Source organism: Pelobates fuscus, chromosome 4, assembly GCF_036172605.1.
Source record: "Pelobates fuscus isolate aPelFus1 chromosome 4, aPelFus1.pri, whole genome shotgun sequence".
NCBI classification, from domain to species: Eukaryota; Metazoa; Chordata; class Amphibia; order Anura; family Pelobatidae; genus Pelobates; species Pelobates fuscus.
In genome coordinates, this window is record NC_086320.1 from 299,437,779 (window position 1) to 299,457,671 (window position 19,893).

At 39.7% G+C, this 19,893-nt stretch overlaps 1 protein-coding gene across 3 annotated transcripts; it reads left to right on the forward strand.

Annotated features, from left to right (window-relative positions):
* Window positions 1-9,591: 9,591 nt before the first annotated feature.
* On the forward strand, window positions 9,592-19,509 carry POMGNT2 (protein O-linked mannose N-acetylglucosaminyltransferase 2 (beta 1,4-)). Of its 3 annotated transcripts, none has more exons than XM_063450681.1 (3): window positions 9,592-9,620; window positions 10,657-10,758; window positions 17,461-19,509. In XM_063450681.1, the coding sequence occupies exon 3, from the start codon at window positions 17,553-17,555 to the stop codon at window positions 19,287-19,289; it is 1,737 nt and encodes a 578-aa protein (XP_063306751.1). In that variant the 5' UTR covers window positions 9,592-9,620; window positions 10,657-10,758; window positions 17,461-17,552; the 3' UTR covers window positions 19,290-19,509. The 3 variants fall into 3 exon arrangements, with proteins under 3 accessions (XP_063306751.1, XP_063306752.1, XP_063306750.1); XM_063450682.1 differs by lacking the exon at window positions 9,592-9,620 and adding an exon at window positions 9,728-9,747; XM_063450680.1 differs by lacking the exon at window positions 9,592-9,620 and adding an exon at window positions 10,433-10,562.
* The last annotated feature ends 384 nt before the right edge of the window (window positions 19,510-19,893 follow it).

A 19,893-nucleotide genomic window follows, 5' to 3' on the forward strand; every position in this document is an offset into this window, starting at 1 on the left:
CTAAGACATACAACGTCAACTACAACCCCGATGTTGTGGCATCATACTCGAATAATGCTCTCTGCCTATAAGAAGTCCCTGACAAGAAATCTCCTAAATGCTGCCAAGGCATTCATCCCTATGACATGGAATAAGACAGATAATCCAACAGTAAAAAAGTTGATGGATAGAGTCAAAGCACTCTATGAAATGGAGACTCACAAGGTGGCTCTACGGGCAACCTCAGAGAGATACACCCTCCTGTGGACATCATGAACAGATTTTATTTCATGCAGGACTGCAGCTCAACTGGGCTCTGGTACGACATAGCCAACCCGACGGAGGCTTCCACAGGCTGGATCAACCGCACTGACGTGTGCAGTTTCATTCAATGTATATCAGGCACAAACTTCCGCTGGAGTTGATGCCAAGCAACATTCTAAATGGACAAAGGTTTGGTGGGCGGAGCCTGGACATAGGGCATAATTGACATCCGGAGGTACACAGTTGGTTAGAGGGGTAGCTTGGGAGTCTGTGGGAAAGCCGGTCCCCGGGTTTTTTTCTCCTCCTCTTCTACTTCCACGCTTTTATGTTTCCCTTTCCACTCTACTATATAACGTCAATTACCACTGGTACATGGACACTGACACCAAGACAATATGAGGGTCACGTTTGCAGCCTGATTAGCAGTTTTCCACAGAGAGAGAGAGAGTGGTACAGCTTACAGCACCAATAGCCCCCTTAAAAGCTAGACTTATGTCATCAGTCGAACAATGGCTCCACTATGGATGGAGTATCCTGTCACCATGTTATACGGTTACCTTGCCAATGCCTATCTATAGGTTGCAAATTTGTGAACTTGACAAACTGACTATTTATCATGGCTCTTGGCTCTTCTGTCGGCATGGCTGCACATAAACTAGGCAGCCACGCCAACAGAAAGGTTTCAAACTTGCCTTGGTCGCGGTGGGCAGCTGCCCCGTCTCCCTCCGTTCCGGTCCCCAGCGGGGGCGACGTCCTTCGCCCGCATTAATGATGGCGCCAACGTTGTGCGACGCCATGTTATAGACGTGCACGCACGTTTTGGGGTCAGAGGTCAGAGACAGCAAATTACAGCCTAGAGAGGGTTCTTGGTCGTGTTTTTTCTGGTATTTGAATTTGGCTTTGTTTTGGTATCCTTGGCTGATTTCTGGTATCCTTGAATTCTTGATTTCCTCATCGTTGCATCCCATTCTGTGTCCCTTGTAACGGACCACCTGGGACCCCGACTGGGTACCTCCGTTGAAGGATGCTCCTAGCGCTTACAGAGGGCTCCAAGCGCTCCCCAGACACCACAACCACCGCAAAACCCACAAACCGCCGCAGCTTGGTTGGGATCTCGCCGTCTCCTACCCACCCTGGACCTACGACAAGGCTCCAGGTTCCAGTGGGTGAACCTCTCCTCCAAGAGAGTGAAGCAGGAAGTGAAGCTTGGTTCTGGGGGAGCATTGTGGCAAACCTAGCCACTTCTGGACTATGCTGTACCAAGGTTGTCCGTAGGCTGTAGGGGGGGGACTGTATATATTGTGTTATGTGTGTATTATACTGTGGCCATTCGCATGCTGGCAGCCCTAAGCTACCAGCCTGCAAACACTTCGTTTGACGAATCGCGGCTATCCGGGCCGTTCGCCAAACGAATACGGGCTCCCCAGGTGGACCACACACTTAGAGTCGTGTGGCGCTCATTAACCGATTGCAACAATGTTGCAATCGGTAATTAAAGGCTCTCCTAGGTGGCCGTCGTTCGACTACCGACCATGCGGCGGTCGGCCATCTTGGATCCTTTGTCTCCCCAGCGGTGTTCGGTCGTCGAGTGCCTGGAACTAAAAACGGCTACTCGATGATACGAACACTGCTGGACTTCCAGAGCGTTCGGGAGTTCCGCTCTCATCACATTGTGTTCCCCATCGGTGTTCGGTAGTTTTAAACCGAATTCGATGGTTAAATGTATTTCATGCGGCGTTCGGTCAGTTCAGCTGGGAGCTGAGCGGTATTCTCCCAAAAGATGCGCTCAGCCCCCAGCTATCTACCGAACGTTCGGTCACATTAATCTACCGAATAAAACTCTAAAACTGTATTTTAATGTAGATTGTCAGTTCTGCTGCACGAGGGGATAATCCACTTAATCGTCCATTTTAGTGGGAGTATCCTTCTCGTGCAGCGAAGCCTGTTGGGAGAATTATGCTGCATGATGGGAGAAATCCCCTGAAACAACTGTATGGAAACCCCTTGCATGGGGAACTGTATAAATATGCACGCTGTGAATAAAGCCAGTTAGTTGACTCCCAAACTGTGTTTCGTCTGGTTATTGGGAGGATTGGGGATATTGCCTTACTTTTCAGCGCTGGCTGTGGATGTACCTGTTATACCAGCGGAGATCGTGGATTCTAATACTGCACTCCGCTACATATTGTATATACAAAAATGTAGGAATTTGCTCATTAAGTGCATTTTTCTTTGCGGCCATGCAGTCTTCAGCCACATATGTATATAGGCTTTGTTCAGGGCCCAATGGTCTCCCAGAAAATGGGGATATTTCTAAGAGGGCAACAGTGTCCTAGACCGGACACTGGCTGAACTTAAAAACTTTTTTAATATATATTTTCCCTATAAAACATAAATAAATCCTGTTCTACCAAGTTTTTGTTATAGGCAATCTCTTATATAGCCAAGCCCAGGTGGCTGCACTAGACCTGTATCCAAAGAAGATACTGTCTATTTCACTAGCATTTACCAGGTGGATGGATGTCACTAGAATCTACAAACCTACCTAACTTACCAGTTACCCCATTCTCTCAGACTTTGCAGCCTATCCATGGGAATGAGCAGAAGCCAGAAACAAGGGGTGGATTTACATCAAGCCTTACAGCAGCTGCCTTGAGTTGTTCACAAGAAGAGAATGCTCTGCAAAGGAGGGTTGTTTATTTAGGCGGTCTTCCTTGGCCCCAAATTTACACAAAGCATGGAGTTTATTTGTGCTGAATTGAGGCAGATTATAGGAGCTGCAGACTGCACCCCAGCTAAACCGTAGCAGGCTGCTTGGTAGAGTGAATGAAACCTACAAACACGCTGCAGGAGTCTGGGTTAAATATTAAAGGGTTTTTGCAAGAAAAGTGATGTATCACAATTACATAGTAGTCTAGATTGAAAAAAGACTAAAGTCCATGACGTTCAACCGTGAAAAAACTTTTATACTATTATTTTATGCTGCTGTTGCTCCAGAAGAAGGCAATTTGCAATTATGCAACAACAAGGGGGAAAAAATCATTATTGACTCCATAATGGAAATCAGATTTCTGCTTGGATCAACAAGCTGTTCACATACAAATCAATTATATGCTTGAATATTCAGGTTTTTTCTTCAAAAAACAGCCTTTAAAAAATAAATAATATATATATATATATATATATATATATGTGACGGACCGCCTGTCACCCTGACTGGGTGCCTCCGCCAATCGCTGCTTCTTAGTAGCATGTAGTACTATAAGCAACGCACCGGACACCATAAGCACCGTAGCCCCTTAGCCGCCGAAGCTTGGCTGGGGTCTCGCTATCCTCCACCCACCCTAGACCCAAGCCCAGGATCCAGATTCCAGTGAGTGAACCTCTCCTACTCCAGAGAGTCTAGCAGGTATAGCTTTGTAGCTCTTACAAGTGATTATAGCCAGTATAGCAATCCGAAGCAGGTATAGCTGGTATAGCTGCCCTACAATCACGAGACGAGGCTGCGTGTTGAGGGTGAACTGACTTTAATGGGACCACACTTGGCCTTTCATGGAAGTCCCCATGCAAGGGGCACTGCCCATGGACCTGAGAGTAAACCACAGAAGAAACAAATACACAATCACATTGGATCTCAGATCCAGGAGACTCCCATACTAACTAGGTAAATCCCTCCTCTGTACCTGGGAGATAATTGAGTCAAGTACTGTATTAACTCAATTATCTCCAGACACAAAAACACATTTTTATTAAAAAAACTAAATACCTTTAAAACATACAAAACCCCCACAAAAGGTACATCCCCTGAACATCATATCCAAAAATCACCCATATTGGTTCAGGGATTCAAGAATTTCCTGGAAGTTGCGCATGGTCTCCGCATGCATGGTCCCATGCCCAAAACAGTTCCATGGCATCGAGGCTAAGTGCCGCTGGGGACCGACCGGAAACTGCGAAGTTTTCATGCCGAAAATAGTTCCAGGAGATTCGCGGCTAAGTCCCCCTGAAGTCTATTCGCAGTTTTGGTCCATGCGAACAGCCGCCAGGGAGCTACCGTTCGATTCTATGGAAAGTGCCGAAGCAGGGGGAATAAAATGTGGGTCTTTACAGTCGCTGACATGGCCCTTAGTCTGATTAGGCAGAGAATTCTTCATCCTTATTGGTCTTACTGTAAAGAACCATTTCCTGTTCACATACAAATCAATTATATGCTTGAATGTTCATTTAAAAAAAAAAAACAGCCTTAAAAATACAAAAAAAAGATATATATATATATATATATATAATCTAATAACACAACCTGATTAGGTAGAGAATTCTGCATCCTTATTGCTCTATAAGCTGGTGAGATAGCTCAGTGAGATAAACATCATCAGTAGAATCTTTCAACCCTGGGATCGCAGATTCAAATCCTGGCAGGGTTGACTCAGCCCTTCATCCTTCTAAGGTAGATAAAATGAGTACTATTAACCCTTTAAGACCGGAGGGCGTACTATTACGTCCTATTTTAAGCGTCTCTAAACGCCGCCGGGCGTAATAGTACGCCCTCCGGTTTTTTGTTACTTACCCGATCGCCGGCGATCCCACGCAGGCGATCGCGGTTGGGGGGACTCCCAGGGAGCCCCCCGCGGCAGATCCTCCCTCCTGGGGGGCCCCCGGCCATGTGAGAGTGAGGTCCTTGCGAGGACCTCACAATCACATGGCCGGATTACCTGGCTCAGGCATTGCCAGCAGGATTGCCAGCAGGGGGACTGCCTGTAATGACAGGTAGTCCCCCTGCTGGCTGAATTCAAATAAAAAAAAGTTAAAAAAGTGTAAAAAAAAAAAAGAATATACTTAGATCATATATATATATAATATATATATGATCTAAGTATATATATACACATATACACACATACACCGTCTAGGTGTATTTTACTATTAATATATATATATATATATAATTATATATATATATATATATATATATATATATATATTAATATCAAATTACACGTAGACTGATACTGATTAAATATATATATATAATTTTTGTTATATATATATTTATATATAAAATATAAAAAAATATGTAAATACGTAAAAAAATTAAATTAAAAAAATAATTAAAAATAAATAATTAAAAAATATATAGATGTGTGTTATTTCGTTTTAACTGTATTTTGATATTAATATATATATTTATATCAAAATACATGTAGAACGAAATAATATATACAGGGAGTGCAGAATTATTAGGCAAATGAGTATTTTGACCACATCATCCTCTTTATGCATGTTGTCTTACTCCAAGCTGTATAGGCTCGAAAGCCTACTTCCAATTAAGCATATTAGGTGATGTGCATCTCTGTAATGAGAAGGGGTGTGGTCTAATGACATCAACACCCTATATCAGGTGTGCATAATTATTAGGCAACTTCCTTTCCTTTGGCAAAATGGGTCAAAAGAAGGACTTGACAGGCTCAGAAAAGTCAAAAATAGTGAGATATCTTGCAGAGGCATGCAGCACTCTTAAAATTGCAAAGCTTCTGAAGCGTGATCATCGAACAATCAAGCGTTTCATTCAAAATAGTTAACAGGGTCGCAAGAAGCGTGTGGAGAAACCAAGGCGCAAAATAACTGCCCATGAACTGAGAAAAGTCAAGCGTGCAGCTGCCAAGATGCCACTTGCCACCAGTTTAGCCATATTTCAGAGCTGCAACATCACTGGAGTGCCCAAAAGCACAAGGTGTGCAATACTCAGAGACATGGCCAAGGTAAGAAAGGCTGAAAGACGACCACCACTGAACAAGACACACAAGCTGAAACGTCAAGACTGGGCCAAGAAATATCTCAAGACTGATTTTTCTAAGGTTTTATGGACTGATGAAATGAGAGTGAGTCTTGATTGGCCAGATGGATGGGCCTGTGGCTGGATTGGTAAAGGGCAGAGAGCTCCAGTCCGACTCAGACGCCAGCAAGGTGGAGGTGGAGTACTGGTTTGGGCTGGTATCATCAAAGATGAGCTTGTGGGGCCTTTTCGGGTTGAGGATGGAGTCAAGCTCAACTCCCAGTCCTACTGCCAGTTTCTGGAAGACACCTTCTTCAAGCAGTGGTACAGGAAGAAGTCTGCATCCTTCAAGAAAAACATGATTTTCATGCAGGACAATGCTCCATCACACGCGTCCAAGTACTCCACAGCGTGGCTGGCAAGAAAGGGTATAAAAGAAGAAAATCTAATGACATGGCCTCCTTGTTCACCTGATCTGAACCCCATTGAGAACCTGTGGTCCATCATCAAATGTGAGATTTACAAGGAGGGAAAACAGTACACCTCTCTGAACAGTGATGGTGAACAGATCAAAACACTGACAGAATCCATGGATGGCAGGCTTTTGAGTGTCCTTGCAAAGAAAGGTGGCTATATTGGTCACTGATTTGTTATTGTTATGTTTTTGAATGTCAGAAATGTATATTTGTGAATGTTGAGATGTTATATTGGTTTCACTGGTAAAAATAAATAATTGAAATGAGTATATATTTGTTTTTTGTTAAGTTGCCTAATAATTATGCACAGTAATAGTCACCTGCACACACAGATATCCCCCTAAAATAGCTATAACTAAAAACAAACTAAAAACTACTTCCAAAAATATTCAGCTTTGATATTAATGAGTTTTTTGGGTTCATTGAGAACATGGTTGTTGTTCAATAATAAAATTAATCCTCAAAAATACAACTTGCCTAATAATTCTGCACTCCCTGTATATATCTATATACATAAATATATACGTATATATCACTATATATATACCTATATATAAATGAAAATATTTTTTAAAAATTATATATATATATATATATATATATACACATACATATATATATATATATATATACATATATTATTTCTACACATATATTTATGTAATATTTTTACATAATTAGGTATCTTAATTAATTACAATTAGCGGGACCTGCCTGACAACCCATGCCGAAAGTATAGGGAATTTAATTTGCTAGCACTATATTTAACCCTATAACTTTCCAAGACACCATAAAACCTGTACATGGGGGGTACTGTTTTACTTGGGAGACTTCGCTGAACACAAATATTAGTGTTTCAAAACAGTAAAATGTATTACAATGATGATATCGCCAGTAAAAGTGAAGTTTTTTGCATTTTTCACGCACAAACAGCACTTTCACGGTCGATATTATTGCTGTGATACTTTTTACTGTTTTGAAACACAAATATTTGTGTTCAGCGAAGTCTCCCGAGTACAACAGTACCCCTCATGTACAGGTTTTATGGTGTTTTCAAAAGTTACAGCATCAAATATAAGGCTTGTGTTTCATTTTTTTCACATTAAAATTCGCCAGATTGCTTACGTTGCCTTTGTGACCCTATGGTAGCCCAAGAATGACAATTACCCCTATGATGGCATACCATTTGCAATAGTAGACAACCCAAGGTATTGCAAATGGGGTATGTCCAGTCTTTTTTAGTAGCCACTTAGTCACAAACACTGTGACATCTTGGGGCCGGTGCTGCTGCACATGGGCTGGCAGGGGAGATCTCTTGATCTTTCCTGCCGGCCTCGGCCCATGGCCATCGCGGCCCACCAGGCATTTGCCCGGTTTGCCTGATGGCCAGTCCGGGCCTGTCTGGGTGCAATGTCCCTCAGGTTTTAATCCTGCAGATGCAAACATAGCAGTTTCAGAGAAACTGCTATGTTTACATTGCTGGGGTTAAGCCAGCCTCTAGTGGCTGTCTTCCGGACAGCCACTAGAGGCGCATCTGCGACACTGGAGGCATATTATGCCTCCATCACGTAGAGCGTCCATTGGAAAGCATTAAAAAATGCTTTCCTATTGACAGCTTGAATGCGCGGGCGGCACTTGCCGCGCATGCACATTCGGCTCCGCTGACGTCGGCAGAGGCAGCTGACGTCGGCGGGGGAGGAGAGGTCACCAGCGCCGAGGGAGCCCGGCGCTGGAATAAGGTAAGCTCCTGAAGGGGTTTTAACCCCTTCAGCGCCACGGGAGGGGGACCCTGAGGGTGGGGGCACCCTCAGGGCACTATAGTGTCAGGAAAACCGCTTAGTTTTCCTGACACTATAGTGATCCTTTAAATTGGGTAATAATAACAACCCCTGGATGTTGGGATAAGGTAACATTCCCCGGACGAATTTGAAAACCAAAGTAATCTGAGTGTGCCTTTCATGGTTAAATACTTTTTTATTATTTCATTGGTCCATGGTGGGGACAAAACACAGAGCAAGTATATGCTTTTAAATTCATAAGTAAGATTCTTCCTATTTCCACACGATCCAATTGTTTCTTATACTGCACCGTTGGAGTTTTGCATTTCTGTTCTGCATATATATTGATTTATCCTACACCTTGAGGAACACATCAGCCACTATTGGCATAAATCCCAGGACGGGGATAATACCGTCTACACTACTTTTCTTTGAGCTTGCAGCAAGCTCTTTATAGAGGTTTTGGCACACTTCGGTTTATTTTAATTATTATAATATATTACCCTATAATTTGTCCCTGGGTTTTACTTCACACATTGTACAGCGCTATGGAATTTGTTGTAATAATAATAACATATGCTGAGCTATCCCCCTGTAAACTTTACAGTATGTATTTTGATTATTTCACATAAGTATTTAATTGGCGCTGTTTATTACCATTTTTCTATGCTTAATGCGTACAGTTGCCTTGTAAAATTTGTATTTATAAGTATAGGCAACTTAGATGAACTTGTGTTTTGTCTAACATAGATGTATGTTTACGAACTGAAAATGTGTATTTTATTTTGCACTTAATTTCAGTTTTTAACTTATTTAATCAATTTACAAGCATCACAATCCAATATTAGCCCTAGGTCATATGGGTTTTAGTTTAAATTTGATAGTAGCTCTGCATTCAACCTTCCAATTATAACATCTCACTCTCCAATACACATATTACACCAGTCACCAAAACAGCTCTTTAATTTATTGACTTTGAATGGCAATAGTCTGGCTGTACTAGCTGAGTTGATAATCTCTCATTGCTATCATACCAACTTTGGAAACTAATCATATTGCTATAAAACTAGTGGTATCCTGACAGCGAATAGGAATACACGTAGCAAACCGCAACACTAAGCTATAGATGTAAGATTGATTGTGATTGGCTACAAATCTTCAGGGGGCAAGACCAAAAGTCAGGAACTAAAAATATAAAAAAAACAGCTGCGAGAACAGACCAAATATTGTACGGGGGGACGGGGGGGTGGGGGGGAGCGATTTAATTTCTGTTACACGATTCAGGATTAATCAACAATGCATCTGCAAGTGGTCAACACGACGTAAAATCTAGAAGAAGTGAACTGAAAGGTGTATATGTGTGTTATGTTTTTGGTTTTCAACGGCTCTTGTTTAGTGAGTGGTATCGCCCAGTGTGGTGATGTCATGTTGTGGGCGGAGCTGTGTCCTTTGGTGCTGGGTAGCTCAGTAGGTGTATGTATGGTTCATTTTATTCAGTAAGAAAGTTATACCCAGTTTTTTTTTTTTTAAATTCAGGTTTCTATACATGTGCGCTGTGCTTTTTAAATAAAACTCTAGTAACAGAACAGCTGAGGCATGTATTACATTAAATGGTCATTATTTAATTACCTTTAATTGATTTGCTTTGTCTCTTTAATATCAGTAGTGCACACAGTGCTGTTATATTGAACAGGGCAACTCCTTGTCTACTTGGGGTGTATTAATTCCCCCCTGATTGTAATTCAGCATTATTAAATAAACCAATATTTATAAGGCACCAACATAGTCTGTAGTGTTGTACAATATGTAAACATTAGGGGTATTTGAGGACAAAGCAAGTTGAATGGTCTGGGAACAGATTTTGTGGGGTGGCACAGTCAAAGAACCTTACAGTATGTCAGGTAGAGATTAGCTCATAAGGTTATAACAATTAAAATATCTTTAATAAGGCAACAGAGCATTAGAGAACGCCTCCCTCTTATTGTATTGGTGGCATGTTCCATTGTAGAATCTTAAAGCTGCCTTTGTTTTGGTCTGGCCTGCCCTGTGGGGATATTCAGAATCACTGCAGCAAATCATTGTGCATGCAAGGTTGACCTCTGGGATGCTAACAAATCGAGGTGAGCCAGCCAGAGCTGTAGGACATTGGTGACAAACAGAGCATGCTCAAAGAGACCTCAAATCAAGGGGAGAACAGCAAATGACTGCTCAGTCTGCAGATGGTGCACTGAAAACAGCTATTATCATATGAATGGAGCAGGCTTAGCGAGATTTGTTTGTAATCCTCCAGTGGTACATGGGACAATAGGAGTCATCTTCATATATTTTTATATTTAACAGAGGGACTGGAAAAGCAACTCTAAATAACACTGATCTCTTTTTACAGCAACGTGAGCTTTGCACGCTTGTACTGAAGTGGTAATCTTCCAGGCTTGCCAGTCTCCGAATCGTAAATCTGCAGATGTGCCAGAGACATTATATCCATCTGGTGAGTATTAACGACAGCTACACACCTCATTTGGTTTATTTATGGATGCCATAGTTTGTGTGTTCTGTATATTATTTTTTATATTTATAAAGCCTTAACATATTCTACATATATCTATACTTTACTGTAGTTCAATAGATACAGGATACTGACAATGAAAATACGCTGGTGTATATTCGGCATAAAATTATAATATTTTCATTTTCATATTAAAATAAAATGTGCAAGCAGTTATCAGATTTGGAAGCCAGAGGTTGGCCAATACAAACAATGGCTCAGATCCTCAATTCATTTTGATTGTTTATCAAAACATTAATTCATTGTATATATTTACTATTATTTCAAGTTTTTTTGTAAACTGCACAGGTTTCAGATTAAGCCTGAAAATGGGATGTTGGTTTGAAACCTCTTTATACAGACTTTTAACACTTGCATTGTGTCACAGTCTGTTAAGCCCGGCCCTTGTGACTAAGATTTCTTTAAGCTTTATAGAATATTATTGATGGGCAAGTTGCTAAGAATCTAAATTCGTATATGAATTTGTCATGATTTTCTTATCATTTTTACAATAATTCAAAACTCTATAAGGATTTGTAGCAGTTTTTACACATGAACGTATTTTGCAAGTTTGGCTTGACCTGTGGTACCCAATTATTTTCTGGTTAATTTACTTAATCAGTAATTGTGCAGAATTGACAAAGTATCTAAAAAAAAAAAAAAAAAGATCTCTAAGCTTTCACTTGTTTTAACCACGATTCCCATTTTAGTAAATAACAACTGTGCACAACTAACCCTTTCAAGTCTATTGACCTTAGAGTAGATCTTGGCTTGGTGCATGGAATACTGGCTCAGATAATGGGACTGGCAGTCTTTCATTTTATTTGATATGCGGGTGCTGGTGTACAATTTAATAATATCAGCTATCATAATTTGATATCTACAGCAAGCTGTAGTGGTTATGATGCCAGGAGTAAGCTGGCCTGGTTCCCTAGTAATGGGTCAAACCATTTAGTAATGGTCTTCCTCTTACCTGACCCCCGTTGGGCACTGGGGCTTTTTTCCTGCTGTGTGATGCACTTCTGACTTCTACTGAAAGAGAAATCCGATCCTGTCGAACATTCATTGGTTGAGAGCTTCACCTGACCAGTCTCCACCAATGAATAAAATAAATTTGCACATAATTCACAATAGCCATCCAGGAACTCTTGTTCCAGGCTAGTTAATGATGCCCCTATGACACTGAAGGTGGAGTTACACCTCCAGCAGCCAAGGTGTTAAACTTGGAATTTGCAACGTTTCAGAATGAAATACTGCACTTACAGACTATAGGCAGCATGCCCACTTAAAATCACTGAAATGGTAATGGTGTTTGGAGTAACCCTTTAAACAATGAAATTGACAAGATAAGCCACGAAGACAAGTCGCTGTATCCTGCTCTGTGAGTGCACTTGAATAGTTGGTAATTTGGGTGTTAATTTCTAGCTACTCTTACTTTGAATCAATGGTTATTTACTAAACCCCACATTTTCTCAAATGTATCATTAATAGCATTTAGGCTAATGCAGCTGATCTTGAAGATAAAATCTTAAACTCGACTGTAGTCAAAGTTTCGTCAGACTTGTACTTTAGATTTTAATTTTAAAAATTCTTTGTGTATAATCCTGACTATCTGCAGTGATCGTTGAACCCTGCGCAATGCAGGAGCTTCTTCCTATGGCTAGATCTAATTTCTATGATCCAAATTCAGGTGTGCAACCTCCAACATCTTAATTTGGAAGGTTCAAATAGGTAAACCTGTTACATTAAATTAATGGCTGTCTACTATCTTTAAAGTATCATGCCAAGAATGGTTTTGGTCCTCTTCAGAGCAAAATAAAATTTTAATATATACTTTGTTCTAGCCACATTGCTGGCAAATTAAACTTATTCACAGGACCTTCCTTAAGTGTTGTGCATACATCTTCAATGCCCAGAAAGTAATGATGAAGCATCACACAACCTATAGTGTGTACCTGCTACTCACATCATCTTCAGGTAAGTATATATTTTCATCTATACCGTTACCTTTGAGTTTGCCAGCACACTCTGTAGACTAGTGGTGTGTATATACTTAATAGCCACATATTTTATGTAGACAGGCTAATGTTAAAGGATAACTTTCACTTCAAAATTATTTATTTAATAATTCCTTTCATCAAGTTTTGTAAAGAAATAGATTTTTTTTTTTTTTTAATGAAGTCTATGTAAACCATGAGAAAACCTCATCCCTACCTTTTTATTATATGACCGGACCTTTGAGCCATATACACGCACCTTGGGTCAGACAGTGTTTGAAAACCAACACACTCTATGGTCTTCCCTGCTTCACTCCCTTCACAGAAGCAAAGGAAATCATAGAGACTAACTGGTTTTCAAACACTGTCTGACCCAAAGGTGCATGTTTTTGTCTGAGGGATCCTGCCATGTAATACAGGTAGGGGTGAGTTTCTCTCTTCTTATTTTAATATACTTCATTTTAAAAAAAAAATCAATATTTCCTTTCAAACTTGATGAAATGATTAATATATTAAAAATTAGTTTTGAGTTATCGTTGTCCATTAACATATCTACACACAATGTGTGGCTATTAAGTATATAGATATCACTATTCTACAGAGTGTGTTGGCGAAACCAAAGGCAACTGTGTAGATAAAAATATATACTTACCTAAAAATAGTTCTTACCTCATTCAACAATGAAAATGATGTGAGCAGCATGTACACGCTGGAGCAGGGGTAGCCAACCATCTGCACTCCAGCTGCTGAGCACTAGAACTCCCACAGTGTTTGTGCAGCTATAATATTGACAAAACATCAGGGGAGATGTGTATCCCTGTGCTAGAGGTTGTGGGCTGAAGTTTTACATTTTTTTTTACATATACTTCATTTAGAAAATAAATCTGGTTTCTTTCAGAAATTATAAAAGAGGTTTATTATATTCAAAAAAAAATTTCAGTTGATAATTGTTGCTCAATGGGTTTAATATTGGTTGTCTAGTTTGAGGGTTCCCGTTTAACTATCCTTAAGGCCTACATTTATATTAAAAATACCTTTCAAAGAATAATTGTTATTCAACGTTGATGACTTGAGAAGTTGTTTTATAAAAACCCATTGCTTTTTAACACTTGGCTTGGAAATTCGGATGAGGTTAAGCGAACTCTCCAGCGTTATAAATAAAAACCTTTATTTTTTTAATGCTGGCATATTTAAAACATGTTGTAGATTACTAGGCCCCACACAGTGCACCAAAAGAGAGAACCCATTAAATTCAGCGGTGAAAGGATCCCCTGCCACACCTCTGCTCCACTGAAACTGGTGTGTTTTTAGCATTTGAAGTGTTTCTAAATAGGGGCAGTTTAAGCACCTTTACTATTCGAGTCTGTTAGAGTGATTAATGTGCTGGTTGGTTGCGTGCCCTCTACTCAGATTTTGTGTCAAACTGTTTTCAAGCATTTTGACACATTCTAAGAGTCATTCAGGTGTCCATGGCACAGTCCCTTACACACTTTATTGTTAATGCAAAAATGACATGTCCGGACATATATGCAATATCATTTTTGTGCATATTTGCTTTGCATTGATTGGCTGTATATGTCTGGGATTACACCAGTAAAAATGATAAACACCCCAACAGGTTGTACTGCTTATGGTACAGTCTGACATCTAATCAAGCTAAAAATGGCAAGGCTATCAGATTTACTGTTAGACTAATCTGTATACAATTTCTTATTGTTTGTTGGGAAATGAAAGAGACCACAATAGATCAATTTTAAGGAATTGTCACTTTTTGACTCGCTCAGTAGCTGCCATTACATCTAAAACTATGCAGAAAGGACCAAAAAACTATAGAGGGTGTTGTGGGAAAATGAAGGGGAAGTAAATACAAAAAGTAGAGGCGATGTCAAGAGCGATTTATTCACTAAATTCCAAATTGTAGTGAATTGTTATTGTAGCTTAACTGATATAATTTAGACAACAATAGCAGACTTTGGAAAAAAAATCATCCAAAACAGCTATAGCCAGCTTGACTATTTTAGCCCAAATTTTGCTATTCACATGTCATTTCGCTGCAATTCAGAGTTTAATACGTAAACCCTAAAATGTTACAATATTTAGTATTGTTTGAGCAACTTTGTAATGGTTCTCGCAGAGAGCACCATTCATAATGGTACTGAATAGCTATTGCCACATGGATTATGAATAATGGGTATAAATGCTGGGGCTAAGGGTTAGAGATTGAGGGAGCTATGGTTTTCTGCACTCAAGAGGCTGTGGGCTATAATTTACATAGTTTACAGCAAGGTGAAGCCTGGCTTATAGCAATAGGAGTTACATTCCGCTTTATCTGTAGTGTTCACAAGTATTAACCCCTTAAGGACTTCTGGAAAAAAAAGGGGAATCATGGCGGAATATGTCCTTAAGAGGTTAAAGGCGGAGCAGCAATACACCTGTTCTCTAAGGACAAGGGGTTACAGGGCTGGGTATATGGCATTGTGCCTAGGGAAGGATAAAAAGGATGGAGGCGAGGAAAATGAAGCAGAGGGCAACATAAATAGACCAGAAAGGTGAAATTTGAAGCGTAGGGAAAAAGGAATGGCATGCTGAAAATTAAGGAAATAGAGATGCTGTGGATCAGTTGTTGAAATGAATTGAGGCAGAGAAAATCTGAAATTGTACTGAGCCATGCATACCATGCAAGAGTGTAATAATTATTTATTGATCGGTTTTAAACAAGCTTGTATTGTTTATGTGGAACAATGATTAAATGATTTTGTGGATTTATTTCTCAGTGTACCAGTTGTGAATACAAAGTATCCTTTTACATTTCACATGCACCGACATTTATGCAGAAATTCATAACGGAGTATATAAACACTCTCTCGTGTAATGTTTAAGCTGAATTTTATTGATGATCAGAGACCTGTATTATTTGTACCTCAAACATCTTTTGCCAGTTTATCATTGATGTTGTCTCCTCTATCAATTCCAATCCCCCAGCTGATGATGCAATCTGTAACAGGACTCAAAGCATCCTGAATATTCTAATATGTAACAAGATGTACATTAATATATAATATACAGGCATATGTTGAAGAAGGGAATCTTGCAATGCAGAGTGTATATGAAGAACAAGTGCAGCTCTTATATTTCATTATTAATTGAAGCTCTACACCAAAAAGCTCAGTCCAGTGTGTCTGCCTGCCTTCCTGCCTAGCTATCCATCTATCCAATCAAATTGTTTGAATAGAAATCTTGTTTAGAGTCCCAGCTGCCATTTTCCTACATTACGAATGTTACTTTGAATGTAAGTCTGCGGAACAACTGGACCAAAAATACATGTATACCAAATTTACAATCACTGATCGGGCATGGCATGCTTGTTCCCTATTCCTTTATCCTTGTGATTATCTGCCCCCCTTTAATATTTACTCAGTCCAGTACTGTCAACTCACATACACTAAAGCCCCAGGGGCAGGATTCGATGGTTCAAATACTGGTAGCCTGGGAAATGCAACCATGCTATGTAAATTAAATAGGTGCTGGGGGATGCACAGTTTATTTTCTTTGAGTTAAAAAGGTGTTCTGCAGTGTTCTAAATGATACTTTCAGTAACTGTAGTGGTATTAAATACTTTTCTAGTGATTTTATATCATTCCTTTTTTTTATAGCAGTATTTGTTTTTGTTAAGCTCCTTTTATGTATAGATTGCTTAATGCGGTTTGCAATTGATGTAAAAACGAACAGACCATTTCTTGAGGGACACTGCATAAAATGGGGATACTGTCTCCCATTTCCTGATATATAGTATAAAAGTATCAGACACATTTTGGTTTGGGCTGTAAGTTATAATGTCATTGTCTGTATCAAATCTGTATCAATTTGATCTTGGTCACACAAAATGAGGTTGGTATTGACTGGTTTTCTGTTCATTTTCTCATGAAAAGCTAACTGAACAAACCTAAAGTGGTCAAAGTAACATCGACAGCTGAAACAATACTAGCAGTCAGTGAGACAGTTGTGATCTTTGGGGGCTGCCTAAAACGTTACAGATGCACTAAAGTGTCACTTTTAACACATGTTTTGCTTCCTCAAGCGTATCCCTAGACACTTCTACACAAATTACACTTTTCTTTTATTGAATAGAGATAATTTGAGACTTGTTTCCCTTAAATTTAAAGTTTTAGAGGTTTAATCATCAATAACACACAAAATATAGTAAAAGCAGTTTGACTCCGTCATGACAGCAAGAGATGCTTGATTTAGAGCAGGGCTTACAATTTCCACTTGCCACTAGCAAATGGCAAGTAAAACATTAACCCTGGCAAGTAGAAATTCTCCTCTGCAGGGTATACTATGGCTTATAATGGTTAGTAACTAATTATTCAAGGCCTGTTTAGAGTCAGTATATTGGTTCAGTTCAGCTACTCTGCCCATAAATGTGAAATTCACTTTGAATTCCCAATAACTCTCACTTTAGTAAATTACCACTCATCACACTATGATTGCACTTCAAATATTCCGTTAGTGATGTCAGCTGTTATGCACTTTATTCATTTAAACACCAACATGTTACATCACATTCATATATTTTCATAAAAAAAAAAATTCTGAAAATTCAAGCATGTTTTTATGTTTTGTCTAATGTGCGTGTTTTTGTTTCTAGATGTCCTCTTCTGCTATATTAAGCTGGATTAATGATGACAGTGATTTTCTCTGGGTTCCTGTGTGGTTGTCTTGATTCAGTACAGCTACAGAATGAACATATCGGCAGTCTTCAATGCTCTTCTTGTATCAATCCTGGCAGCAGTACTCTGGAAGTATGTGAAGCTATGGGAGCAGTACTCCATTATTGAGGAAGAGCTAGATCTAACTCGTCAATCCGAAGAATTGTCTCAGGTTCGCATTGACTACCAGGCAGCCTTGTATGCTCTGGTGGAGGATGGCACGAGAATGGTGTGCACTGGCAGGATGCATACAGACCGTGTATGCCGCTTTGACTCACTCTGCTACTCTACAGAAGCTGAAGAGTTTGTCTTCTTTCATAGCAACTCTTCAATCATGTTACCTAATTTGGGCTCCAGACGTTTCCAGCCAGCACTGCTAGACCTGTCTTCAGTGGATGACCACAATACTCAGTATTTCAACTTTGTAGAGCTGCCAGCTGCCGCTTTGAAGTTTATGCCTAAGCCTGTTTTTGTGCCAGATGTTGCACTTATAATGAACAGATTCAATCCTGACAACCTAATGCATGTTTTTCATGATGACCTTCTACCCATTTTCTACACAATGCAGCAGTTCCCAGACTTAGATATGGAATCTCGACTTTTCTTCATGGAAGGCTGGAGTGAAGGTCAACATTTTGAGCTGTATAGGTTTTTAAGCAATAAGCAGCCTCTTTTGAAGGAACAGTTAAAAAACCTAGGAAGGCTTCTCTGCTTCACCAAATCCTATGTGGGCTTAACAAAACTCACCACATGGTATCAGTATGGCTTTGTCCAACCACAGGGTCCAAAAGCCAACATTTTGGTTTCTGGTAATGAAATCAGACACTTTGCTAAGTTCATGATGGAGAAGTTAAACATAAGTTCAGAGCAAGGTTCTACAGATGACTACATAGTATTGTTCAGTCGAACACTTAACCGACTTATTGTAAATGAGGCAGAATTACTCCTTGCGCTTGCTCAGGAATTTCAGATGAAAACTATCACAGTGTCACTTGAAGACCACTCATTTGCAGATATTGTTCGACTCATCAGCAATGCCTCCATGCTCGTGAGCATGCATGGTGCCCAGTTAGTCACGTCCCTGTTTCTACCAAAAGGTGCTGTTGTGGTGGAGCTTTTTCCTTTTGCGGTAAACCATGAACATTACACACCATACAAAACACTGGCAATACTCCCAGGTATGGAACTTCAATATGTTGCATGGCAAAATACTGAGGAGGAAAATACAATCACTTATCCTGATAGGCCATGGGAACAGGGTGGGATTGTACATCTGAGTGCAGCTGACCAAGAACGAATAATGAAAAATAAAGAAGTACCCCGTCACCTCTGCTGTCGTAACCCAGAGTGGCTCTTCCGTATATATCAGGACACAAAAGTGAATGTTTCCTCACTTGTACAAGCCATAAGAAATGTCGTAAAAACAAAACTGGTTTCTAGGAAGCAGAGGTGGGTTAATGGGCCTTATCCTGGAAAAGTTAGAGAAGCAAAATGTCAGGCTTCCAACCAGGGTACGAAGGTAGCCAAGTTGTCGGTATCTTGGCAAATACCATGGAATCTTAAGTACTTAAAAGTAAGAGATGTTAAATATGAAGTATGGATACAAGAACAAGGTGAAAATTCCTACATGCCTTACATCTTGTCTCACCAGAACCACACATTTTCTGAAAACATTAAACCATCTACCACGTATCTTGTGTGGATCCGCTGCATTTTCAACAAAAATCTTCTTGGGCCTTTTGCAGATGTCCTGCTGTGTAGCACATAACAGCAAAAAGCATGGTCATGTTTGGTTTAGAATCAACCATATTTAATTGGCATGCAATGGACTCATTTTAGAGTACCAAAGAGGGCCATGCAGAAAATATTCTTTAGGTTTTGTATGTTTTTCAGTGTTTCTACCTTTTTAAACATATTCTAAACAAAGGTATAGTGCATTAATGTGACTAAAATGTAATTTATTTTTTAAATAGTTTAGCAACTCATAGTAAATGTGGTGATATTAAAAATAATAATAATAATATATATATATATCTTAATATATATATATATATATATATATATATATTAGATTTCTCTGTAATTTATTATAATGTTTTGATATAGACAACTATGTATAAGTTGCTTGCATATTGTCTTTGCAAACCTTCTGAATATAGGTTCTTGTTGCCTATATTATTGGCATATTACTGTCCAGATATATATGCAGGGGCAGGCTGGGACGGGGGGCAGGGAGGCAATTGCCCCCAGGCCACCCTAAACCCAGGGCCGCCCGCATCCAGCAAAAAAAAGGAAAATTTGAATCCTCTGCCTCTGGCTGGGGACTCGGATTTTTCAACTTGCCTCACTCTCCCTGCAGCCAGTGAAGTCGG

Excerpts from the sequence above, each read along its gene's own strand:
- POMGNT2 (XM_063450681.1), top strand. The coding sequence starts at position 17,553 with ATGAACATATCGGCAGTCTTCAATGCTCTTCTTGTATCAATCCTGGCA.